Source organism: Adiantum capillus-veneris, chromosome 26 (assembly GCF_014529385.1).
Source record: "Adiantum capillus-veneris isolate H3 chromosome 26, ASM1452938v2, whole genome shotgun sequence".
Lineage (NCBI taxonomy): Eukaryota > Viridiplantae > Streptophyta > Polypodiopsida > Polypodiales > Pteridaceae > Adiantum > Adiantum capillus-veneris.
This window is the reverse complement of record NC_140956.1, coordinates 93,328,584-93,340,660: the sequence shown is the minus strand read 5'-3', so window position 1 is coordinate 93,340,660 and position 12,077 is coordinate 93,328,584. Positions and strand designations below refer to the sequence as shown.

The 12,077-nt window shown below is 42.5% G+C and overlaps 1 protein-coding gene across 6 annotated transcripts in view; it reads left to right on the top strand.

Moving 5' to 3' along the window:
• Nucleotides 1-11,665, top strand: part of LOC147423825 (DExH-box ATP-dependent RNA helicase DExH7, chloroplastic-like) — a 172,288-nt gene extending 160,623 nt beyond the window's left edge. For 3 of the 6 annotated variants that reach the window (XM_086501806.1, XM_086501805.1, XM_086501807.1), the window contains 6 exons: nt 8,447-8,507; nt 8,599-8,691; nt 8,764-8,979; nt 9,339-9,431; nt 9,501-9,623; nt 11,093-11,665. In XM_086501806.1, coding sequence (XP_086357932.1) covers nt 8,447-8,507; nt 8,599-8,691; nt 8,764-8,979; nt 9,339-9,431; nt 9,501-9,623; nt 11,093-11,170 — 664 coding nt within the window. In that variant the 3' untranslated portion in view covers nt 11,171-11,665. Of the gene's footprint in view, nt 1-8,020; nt 8,072-8,273; nt 8,390-8,446; nt 8,508-8,598; nt 8,692-8,763; nt 8,980-9,338; nt 9,432-9,500; nt 9,624-11,092 lie in introns of those variants that run through there. The other 3 variants (XR_015186624.1, XM_086501808.1, XM_086501809.1) reach the window with 3 other exon arrangements.
• The last annotated feature ends 412 nt before the right edge of the window (nt 11,666-12,077 follow it).

The following is a 12,077-nucleotide window of genomic DNA, read 5'->3' as shown; positions in this document are numbered from 1 at the left end:
GAACATAGCTCTAACAGGTTCATCAAACTTGACACCTTGAGCTGACAACTGACTATAGATTGTGTTGAATTCATTCAGATGATTGGACATAGGTGTCCCTTCTTTCATCTTCAAGTCAACAAGCTTCTTAAGCCAGTATACCTGTGAAGCTGCACTCTGCTTCTCATAAAGATCACTTAGCTTTAACCTTGCTTGATAAGCCGACATCTCGTCTGCTACATTGAAGTAAACGCTTTCTGCCAAAGTGAGCATAATGGTAGAAAGTGCCAATTCATCTATTTCGCTCCATTCATCTTCGTCCATATCTTCCGGTTTTATCCCCTTGAGCTTTATAGGTTTTATCTGCTTCTTTTGTACCAACATGTGCCAAATCTGCTTCTTCCACAATGGGAAATTGGTTCCATCCAACTTCTTGATATTGTAAAGAGCAGTGTCCTGTGATCCAGCCATAGCTACGCTTCACAGTAGTTTACTTTTCTAGGAAAAATTCGGCAGAGTTTCCCCTGTAAACTGACCTCTGAACCAATATCAACCTGTCAAATGAACCAAGAAAGCTTCAGATTCTGCAGAAATTTTGGCAGAGTCTCCTTTGTAAAATGGCTCTGGTGTACTAAAAACAGACCAAAAAACAGCTCAAAAAACACTGTCTCTCTGACACTGTAAGCTGCGGGTAAACTTGTCCTGCACCTGTACTATCTCTGACTGTCCTGTCACTGTCCTGTAAGCATAGACTGGGACAATGCCTCAACGGCAGTAAAGCAAAGATGCAATCCCAACTGTCTAACTCACAGTCAATACATCCTAGCTGCCTGTCTAAGGGTGCTCGAGGGATCGCTCCAAGACCTGTATCACCGAAAGGATCTCAACATTCGAGAATCCCCCAGCTCAATAAAACCTCACTCGACCCTCAACAAAGGCTGCAGTAAATCTGACAGTATATAGACTTCCCACAAAGTCATACATCCACAAATTTCCCACTATATGCTGTAACCGCTGCGGCGGTTGTTTGCTGCGTGACTCACAGCCAGCAAACCCTCAACAAACATACATCATCTCTGACAATACATCCCATGTGGAAGTACCTACAATGTCAGGATGAAATCTGGAATATCAAGCAGCAAAGCTACCTGATGAACTAGTGGATGTCGCCTACAGTCTGTGTGTAGATGCGTCCGTGTCGTATGTGACGCCTCCAAGAACTGTGAGCCGTCCTTCGATGTGTAGACAACCACAAATCAACACTCTGGGAGTGTCGATATCCTCAGCATCTGCAGTCGTAGGCCGAAAATCCCAAATTTGCAGAGTCGGATCTGCACCCGCTGAGACCACGTAGTCGAAAATGGCCTGCGCAGACCTTTGTCGAAGCCGAACAGTGGCCGAGATGACCTCAGAATGAAATTCTGAGCACACCGAGCCCTACGTGCTGCCCCAAGCCTCGATCTGAGCTCTGATACCAGTTGAAGGAGTACGAGCGGAAGTGCGACGCGAGAGAGAGTGCGAGAAGAAGAGCACGACGATATGGTGAACTCGCTCTACTGTAATGTGTAGAGCATAGTGAGTTCTTATTAGGTTTTTACAAAAGAATATGTGTACATACCTGGCGGCCCGCCCACTTACCTGGGCGACCACATTGGGCTTTATACCCCAACAGCCCACTCCACTCCTTTGTCACAGATTGCCTAGATTGAATAAAGTCACTAATTTCTCTTTAAGATTTTAGGGTACTGGCGGGCTGACAATATTTGCAGAATGAGTTTATGAATTGTGTGCACTGAATTGGAAATTTTCTTGATTGAATTGAAACCTGTGCTCTTTCATGTGTGTATTGTCAGAGACATGTAGAGAAAGATGAAATGTTTGCAGCATTTTGTTTGATGAATGATTTGAACTTAGTGCATCTTGACATCTGTTAGAGATCGGTGAGATCTGGATGTGATGCATAAGTAAATGAAATTCTTGTGCATCAAGATGTCTATCTGGATAAGATGACTGGATATTGTTGCGGCTGTATCAAGAGTTCCGAAAGGATGAGATGGCTAAACAGTGTTCTAGGTGCAACAAGAGTTTTGGACAGAATGAGATGGCTAGATTGAATGATTGAAACACGAGTGTTCAGTGTATACTAAGTGTGTGATTTGTGAACTGCATGCTATGTGGATATACTGTCTTGTGGGGATGGTCATGGGCATGGTATTGTTGTACACATACTCAAGCATAGGCAAATATTATTCCCACTTGCCCTTATTATCTAACACATAACATTTCAACAGATCCAAGACAGTAGAATTAGCCTCTTCTGACTGTCCATCTGTTTGTGGATGAAATGAAGACGAGAACTTGAGCGTAGTGCCTATGTTCTCAAACAATCCTCTCCGAAACAAACTAGTCATGCGAGGATCACGATTACTGACAATCGATTGTGGCATACCATGGTACTTAAACACATTGTACATGAACAATCGTGCCATCTGGTCAGATTTTATCTTCTTCCTGACAGGAATAAAGAGGCTTGCTTGCTGAACCTGCAAATAATGGTCCATATACCATCATTCCCTGTTGGCGTTCTTGGAAGATCAAAGATAAAATCCATAGCAATGCTTTCCCATGGCTTTTCCGGAGACGGCAGTGGTTGTAATAATCCTAGTACCTTTTGCCTGTCAAACTTGACCTTTTGGAAAATCACGCATGCTCACACAAAGGCGTCCACATCTCTCCTCAAAGTAGGCTAATTTTGTGGGATCCATTCGGACACCATCCTTTGACACTATGTGGCCAAGAAAGTGGATCTCTTCCAAGAAGAATTCACTTTTCTTAGGATTGACGAGTAACCTGTGACTGCGTAGCTCTTCGAACACAATGGTCAAGTGACGCCTCATGATATTCTTCAAATAGACTATCATGTCATCAAAGAACGTGCCAACAAACTTTTGATGCGAGCAGAAAATCCGGTCCATCATCCTATTGAACGTAGCAGGAGCATTTGTAAGACCAAATGGCATCACTAAAAATTCATAGAGACCAAATGTCGTCCTAAACACAGTCTTGTGCACATCCTTTGGCCTTATACGAATCTGATGGTACCCACTCTTAAGGTCTATCCTGCTGAAAATTGCAGCACCCTCTAAACGGTCAAGAATATCATCAATCCTTGGGATAGGAAACCCGTTCTTGATGGTATTCTTATTCGACGCACGGTAGTCAATACACATGCGCCAAGAGCCATTCTTCTTCTGCACTAGGAGCACTGGGAAGCAAAAGGTGAAAAACTAGGTTAAATCAGCCCCTTCTCTAAAAGCTCCTCAACCTGGCCCATAATCTCTTTCTGCTGAGCCACACTAACCCTGTAGGGAGGTCTGTTTGGTGGGCTACACCATGGCACCAAATCTATCGCATGGTCCTCAGGCCTCTCCGACGGCAATTGTGACGGTAATGAATCACAAAAACAGTCATTAAACTCTCGCAAAAATGTTGCCCTTTCTTTATCTAACACAGATAAATTTGATTGACAACTATGTGAAACATCACGTGCAAAAACCAAGTAGGCAGAAGAATGATGTTTAATTACAGAAGTGATAGCCGAAGCAGATACATTAGGGACAGACTCCCCTTTGAGCTTTACATTTGCCCCTATGCTGAAGGGTGATCGTTTTGTTGAAGACATCCAGCACGCCATGTATCCTGAACATCCACGGGATTCCCAGTAGTGCATCACACCCTTCCTTTGGCATGATATAAAACTCTTTTGTGTCCACATACGACTGAATATGCAGACGCAGCTTTCCAATGATAGGAGTAATACACTCTGAGTGACCAGGACATGCCAACCTTGCCTCTGCCGTGTACCCCATCTCTTCGGCTCTGATGCCCAGCTTCATAGCTAACTCTGGTGAGATAAAGTTCGCTTTGGCACTTGGATCAAAAAAGATAAGTGCCGTTTGGTCTCTGACTTTACCCCATGCTCTGCATAACTCACTGACATACGTGCTTGGCCTGTCACCCACCATGTCTGGCACCCTGTCGTGGGTTGGTCTTCTTTCCTTTCTTGTCCTCTTTATCATCTGAGTCACCTGGTCTTTTCCTTTGTGGACAATCTGCAGCAAAGTGACCAAGTTGCTCACATATAAAGCATTTTTTCTTAGCCATCAAGACCTTTTCCTCGAGTGACTTACACACAAAAGGCTTCCTTTTCTGTTTCTTTACGTGTGTTCCAGAAGTCCCGGCTGAGTCCTTGTCCTTGTTGACCTTTTCTGACCCTTGTGATTCTTAAGGAGCCATTTTCACAAAGGGCTTCTTTGCTGAATTTTTCTTTTGCTGCCCCCCTTTCACGTTGCCCAGAAACCCATTGTCCTCTCCCTTCAACATGGCAAGACCAGTGTTGGCAACTTCCATAAGTTGAGTGAGGGTAGCCACTCTGTTCTTTGTACAGTAATCTCGAAGCCCTTTAGGCAGGACACAACAATACTTCTCAATCTGCTCTGTCAGTGGCACAAACCTGTAGGAGGTTACTAAGAGCAACGCTTTGCAAAACCCTTGATTGTACTCCTGTAGGCTCTTGCAAGTAGCCGTAGTGAGTTGGTGCCAATCCGTTAGGCTTCAAATTCATTTGACAACCACGCAGATGCAAACATTTGCTTGAAGTATACCTATGTGGCGGACGCCTGTCCTTACATCAACAATGTCATCCACCATGTAAGCGCATTGTGTTTCAAGAAAGTGGCAGCTTTCCTGACCTTAGAGACCTCTGTAAAATTCCCTTCTGCATAAGATGTATCAAATTGCTGGAGGAAAGTAGCCTTTGCCTTATCTTCCAAGCCGCTGAAAGTGCTAAACTTTACAGCTGCACCACCTTCTTTGTAAGCTTTTGGCTTTTCCTGTGCCCCCAAATTGTCATAAGGAATTGTCTACAACACGGGCACTGTAATAGGGGTTATCGTCATTCCTTGGCCATTGACATTTTGCATCGTAAGTGCCATATCTGGCTGCTGTCCAGAAAAACCAGCCATGCTAAAATTGCCTTGTGGCACCCCAAACTGGCTCTGATTGCTCTGAAAGCCTTGTTGCATGCTGATATTACCATACATGGGGCATACATGGGGTTTGGCATCATGCCTTGCATACCCCCAAACACTATTCCTGGCATATATTGCTGGTTTCCAGGCGCATAACCAGCCATACTTTGGAACACATATCCATCCCCGAAATACCCAGGATGTACCATGGGTGGTGGAAAAACGTGATGCATTGCCTAGAAACTGGTTCCCTGTCTGTTTAATGCAACATGTGGACTTTGAAATGTGGTGGGCTGAACTGACAAAACCTGTGCAATTGGCGTCCTAACCACCTGTTCATGGACGAGAGGAACCTGTCTTGGAGCCACTGACTCTGCAACATGCGAGTGCTCCCTATCCTGCTGGGGCGCATGAAGTACCCGAGCTTGAGCTACATCGGGCTCTACTGGCTGTGTGAGTTGCCTTGTCTGTTGTGGATGGTGGTGCTTGCAAAAACTACATAAACCTTGGGTTCTGCACCAACCGAGAAAACACATTCATAGCGGCAACCAACTGAGTCCTGAAAGCATCATCTTCAAGTTGCCCAGTCATAAAGCCTTGCATTGGTGGAGCATTCACATCAACAAGAGGTATAGACAGACGTGGCCGTGAACTCTCGCCAACCTCAAACAATGTAGAAATTGCCTGCGTGTCCTGTGAAGAGGAACCCTCTTCCATGATGCCTTTCCCTTCGTCGGCCGTAGTGTAATCCTGTGTTCCTGTACTCCGTGTCTTCGCTGCAAACCAACCAAGGCTCACTTCTTAAGGAAAAAGTGATTCTATCCTGGCAATGGAACCATGAAACTGGCCCGTAGGGCAGTAGACGTAGGCTTTCACCTGAAACTTTACTTCAGACTTTAGGACACATAGAAAATTTGCAAATAAAAACCTGTAACGGGAGTTGACACTTCAAACACACACGACTTGGAAGCTAGAGCACTACCAAGCAGACGCCGACACCTGTTGGCCCCAAAGACTGGGGCCCCTTTCGGTATTTCTTTATTGTATTCAAAGAGGGAATAAAACCTGTGATTTCCTACAAGCTGCCCTGCATAATCCGGGTTGCAATTGACCTGTTCTGGCCCGATTTCGGCAGAATAACAGTACTAGGACGCTTCACAGGCAGTATTCCCACACAAAAAGTGGCTTTCCCGACACATACAGACACTTTGCAAAACCTGACAAGAATCTGCAGCACGCTGAATTCTCTGTTTTCTTCTGTGAAAATGCGTCAGATCAGTCGCACAGCTGTCCCCTCGCGTCCCTGGACCTCCTAGGGGTATTAGGAACCGTTTGGGGCCGAAACCCTAAACCTGCAAAAATACACAGCAAGCTGTATTCTCTGTTTTGGGCTCCGTTTCGTGAGCCGGTCGCATCCGTAGCAAGTCCTCGAGCTCCCGCACCTGTAAGGCTACTTGCCCTTTGAATCGGAGGAGATTTCTCGCATGAAATCTCTCCAAATTCACCTGTACCTGTGGGGGATTAGCAACTAGCTTATCCAATACTTGTGCTAGAGGCTCTTGTATCGGCAATCGTGCATGAACCCACACAAATGTACATACATATGAAAAGCCCTCGAGCGGGGCATCACATTTCTGTATTCAAAAGAGGAGAGAGGTGTGCGAGAGCAGAATCATCGCGCTACATAGTGCAAGGGAGAAGGCAAGCTTTCCATTAAAGCTTCAACACTTGCACCAACTACTCACACACACACTGTAAGTCATAGTGAGAGAGAAAGGCAGCCCCAAAGTGATTTTTGCGCAAATTCCAGCCGGAGGTGGCTTGGTTTGACTTTCTGAAGCCTCTGATACTGCCAAGTGTCCACTATGCCTCTTTTGAGTTAATTTTTTAGTACCCACCGACTTATAAGTGTAGCGAGGGGGCCTAAATGACTTTGAACTGAGCCTAGACATCCTTTTACTGCTTGGATTCTAGTGTCGGTTGGCCCAATCAACTCGTGGCAACAAGGCCTTCCCGTCTACGGGTGAAACTCTCGGCCGTCGACTGTTTCACACTGGCCATACAATGTCCAGCCATTTGCAACTTCAAAAAGAGGGTCCCAAAAATTAAATAAAAATCATTGGAAAGAAACCAACAACTAAGGTTAGCAGGTGCCATGTCCTCGTGACAGTAATTAGCAGTTGCCATGTCCTTGTGACAATGTGCATGTGAAGAAATATATAAATGTATATGTATATAAGTTGCGACGAGTTACCACTAGTTGATATTGAGCTAATTCTTCCTATCTTTTGTGGTATGTATGCCCTATCAACTACCTCATTTTTGTGCTAATTTTTTTTAGCTTTAATGCTTTTTTTAGTGCTAGGCTTCATTATGACCGAGTCTACCCTTGATCTCCAAAGTCATGACAGAAACTTAGTACGTTGAATTTTGTGTTGGTGTATGCTCATGTGTGTGCGCGTGTGGTGTGTGTTGTGTTTGGGAGCATATGTTTGTACCTAGTTCTACACCCACTACTGGGCACTGACGACGTTAGTGGGGATGTTGTGGTATTTAGTCGGTACTCTGTTGATGGAGCTGATGGCTATATTGTCTTGTCGGTGACTACCATGGGTTTATAGCTTGCACTTTCCTTTAAGGGTGAGTCTGGGCTTATCCAGGATTATTCTAGGTATAAGTATGTGTATCTATGCTAACTTATACATGCATACATTCCCAGGACCTCCTGGGGGTATAAGTTAGAATAGATACACATACGTACGGATAGGTCCGTACAATACAGATCCATGCGTATGGATAGGGATCTATGCAGATTCTTTTTTTCAAAGAAAAAAAATCGTGCATTGTGAGGTTTGTAGAACTTATTAGAGTCAGGACTTCATACTTAAGTCTTGGATTATCATTATGTACTTTTTTTTAATGCTTTTAGTTTTATGAGACCATGACATGAGACATTTGACACTGTTTGGCTGTAGACATTGATTAGCTTCGTGTTTTCACTGTTTGGTTAGAATCGTGGACTCTAATCTTTATTTGAAGTCTTGGTGAATGCATAAGTAAAGGTATGAAGTACTCTCAGTTTTAGGCTTTTTGAAAAAAAAAGGACGAATTTTTACGTACATAAAAACTGCTTGAGAAGGGGGAATTGCATTATTGATAATAAGCTAAATACTTGCGGTTCTTCTGCTTTCTCAATCTGACATTGCATTATTGGTAGTAAGCTAAATACTTGCGGTTCATTTATCCTCTACTTTATGAGTTCAGGAGTATTATAACCCATTTTCTTCAAGGCAATTATATTCAGGCCAATGGGTTGAATTAACTTCTACTCTTAAGTTCTAAAGAACAGAATCAGCTAGTGATTGAATCTATATCAGTCTGTTGTTCCATGCCTCCAAGGATGAATCTTATTTGCACATAGTCTCTTCGTGAAACAGAGATCTTCGGCTGCAGTTTGCAGTTCTTCTAGCGGACATTGGGTTTATCAGCCTGCAAGAGGTGACAATTACCTCTGATTTGAAGTATAAGTTTTAGGGGACTTGGAACCCCTAAAATCAAGAAATTTAAGCAGTGGCACTTTTCATGCAAGGTCAATAATCTCAAGAATGGTGATTTAGACCATTGGATGAATAATACACAAAGGCCATTCAATTGTACTGCACATCTACCTTCCATATTGAAGGTATCTATGTTCTTTGATCCAAATTATGTAGACGTGTATACACAAGTCTTTCACTTACTTTGGTCTTGCCAGGCTACTATGTGTGCAGGTCTTTATCCTAACGTTGCAAAAATGGATGATGAGAGTGTTAAATCTGGGCATGCTAATGCACTTACTAGTCGTGCTGGATTAGCCTCAAGTCAAAAAGTGCTTTGGACTGATGGGCGACAAGAAGTTTTTATTCATCCTTCATCCGTTAATCACGATGTCTCTGAGTTTCAGCATCCTTTCCTAATGTATCATGAAAAGGTTGGCAAATTACATGCGTCAATCCCAATTATTTTGACTTTCTTTTGCCTAGGATAGAAATTTTTTTCCCATAAAGTAATAATACTCTGCACTATATCAAACTGACAGCATCATCAAACTATGCTTATGATATGGAGGGTTCCACAAGTTTGCTGAAAGTAATATTTTGACTGTGAATAACTTTTATTCTATCAAGCTGTTTGAAGGGCTCATAGACTGTAGTGAAGCTAAGATATTCGGGCTTGACCCTGAGATCCAAAGTAGCACTAGAAATGAGGGTGCACTCATCAGGGCCAAATTCCTTTCTATGAAGAATTAGTTTAACCATCCTCTAGAACCCAATTTTTGTGTCACCACAGGTCAAAACAAGTAAGGTTTACATCCGGGACACAACTATTGTATCTCCTTACACGCTTTTACTTTTTGGTGGTGCAATTTCCGTCCAGCATCAGGTATTCTTGTTTAAAACAACCATCACCTACTTGGAAGATCATGAAGCATGACTTGCTTTTGCGTCTCAGACAGGACACGTTTCAGTAGATGGATGGCTGAAGATGAATGCTCCAGCTCAGACAGCTGTTTTATTCAAAGAGCTGCGTGCTGCGCTGGATGTTGTTCTTGAGGAACTCATCAAGAACCCTAAGGTATCTTCAAAACAATAGCTTGAAATCGAGGTTGTCATATCCGAAAAAATCATGTTATCGTATGTTGCAGTTTCTAAAAACCACTAGTCTCATGTAAGCAAGGTCATGCAATGAATAATGTAGATTCTGACTTGAGTAAACAAGGTCGTCTTTGTGTGGCTGAATCAAAGGCATATGTATTTATATATATATCTCAAACTTCATGAACAATGCCTCACTGTATCACTTGCAAATCAGGTTTGCACCTCAGTTTATATTTCGTGGCAAACTGATGGAAGAGATGTTCTTGAAGAGTTACGGTTTCTCCAACATTCTGTGTGCATGTGTGCATAGAGCTTGCAATCCTCTGAGTACAGGGAAGGTGTATAATGTAAAGGAAAAAGAACAGCCGTGAATGCTAATTCTTTCCCTGCCAGCCAATTGGAAATTTCATCAGCATTTGGCATCCTTCCATGTATCAAACGGTCATTTTCGTCCTTGGAGCATATATTGTTCCCCATACAATTGTTAAGTGTTTCAGAGCCTGTTAGATTTATATTTCTCAATAGCTTATGTTGATTCATTGTCCGTATGATAAGGCTGAAAGAGTGACAACAGGTGTGGGAATGGTAAGCTAAAAAAAGCTTAATGTGGCTGTCTTTTGTGAATTGAGGTGCCATTTGCATATGGTAGAGGAAGCCATTCATTTAGAGGTAGAGCAAGAGGAAGAGGTAGAGGTAGCTACGATTCCGCTCCATATCCATTCTAGGATTGCCCAACAATCACAGCCTGTAGCCATCATCATGGTTTGCTGTGCTCTTGAATCTGCTGTCTAGTATACCACCGAAGTAAAATTGAAGATCCACCAGGTCTCTGCTCCTCTAGTAGTCCGCACAGTTTATATATGTGTCGCAATCACCTTTTATATACAACGTCAAAGGATAATGTATGTGTTACGGACAGGAGACCTATTGACAAAATAGTCAAATGCAAGAATACTCGGTGTATTACCCAGTTGGTGGTAATTTATTTGGATTCTTATAGAAACTGTCAGACAGGATGTATACAGTGGTGCCTCTCTTGATGCCAGCACTGCATGCCATGTTCATCTATATGCATGCTATGTCCCCCATAGCAAGGGAAGTTCAGTTCCTAGCCAGATTGGTGCCATCTTAATGCGCAAGCATCTGCTTCCATATAGTACACAGTAAATTGATGTTAGCAATAGAGGACTTGCTGTTGTTCTCAAAAGCAGCCGGTGTGCATATCTACGTATGTATGTATCTAGAGATATCCACATCTATATACATATGTAGATATACATATCATTGTGTCACACCACTTGACGCTATTATTTGTAAGAACACGTGTGCCTTTGTATGTATATGTGCACAGTCGTCTGCTTCAGGCAACACACTGGTTCCAGGTTATTTGATATTATGCACAAGAAAACATGTTCTGACAAAAAGAATGTTGTTCTTTTGTTGCAGGAATCCCTTGGAAACTCTAACAAAGAGGTTGCCTCCTACATAGTGAAGCTTTTGGTGGACGAAGAGAAAGTGCAATAATGTTTGTGCTCCATGCTGTTAGCCAAAGCACAGGAGCTTTATGTGTAAAACCTACTAAGATGTTTGTCAGGCTCTCAAGTGCACATAAGGTTAGCCTATGGTTGTTCCAACATATGAAATCCTTAGGACATCAACGCTTCTAATATGATAAAACCCCTTTGTTTGGTGCAAGGGAAGAGGGAATAGGAGAGTTGTCTATATTTTCTCAAATGGATTTCTTGTCTTAGCGCATTCTTGTGAAAATAAGAGAAGGCTAAGAGAGATGGAGTCACAATGAGAATTTGCTTTCGTTGGCACATAAAAAGGGTCACATAGTCTATGTGGAGAGGACATGCAGATTAGTTGATTCTCTATGTGGAGAGGACATGCACATTCTCTATGTGGAGAGGACATGCACATTGTTAAAAAATTCTCTATGTGGCAATTAGTTGATTTTGTACCAATTTATTCCATTTTGAAGAGTGCATATGCCCTATCAAGAGCCTGTTTATTGTAGATTGATTTTTCACACTCAATGTTTTTATGGCCTTGAGTCTATCAAGCACCTCTAAAGCCTTATATTATGATGCTTGTTGTTCCAAGCTCCAATTTTTTTGATAAAATTTTGAAGTGCCTTTTATGATTCTGAATTCATGTGCTTATGAATGAGTGTTTGTGTTGCTTAAACATACCCTATAACTACTACAAAGAACGATTGCTTGTTCAAGAAGAGATGTAGAAAACCTTATGATGGCATCAAATTCTACATGTAACATGAATGAATTATATCTCATTCTAAGCATGCGGTGAATAAAAGATATCTTACAATCTATGGTATATATAGGAGGCAATCTAGGTCAATCAAACATGGAAAGAGGGTCCTTGCATGAATACAAACAAAAGAACAAATTCATCAATTTTGTGTGTG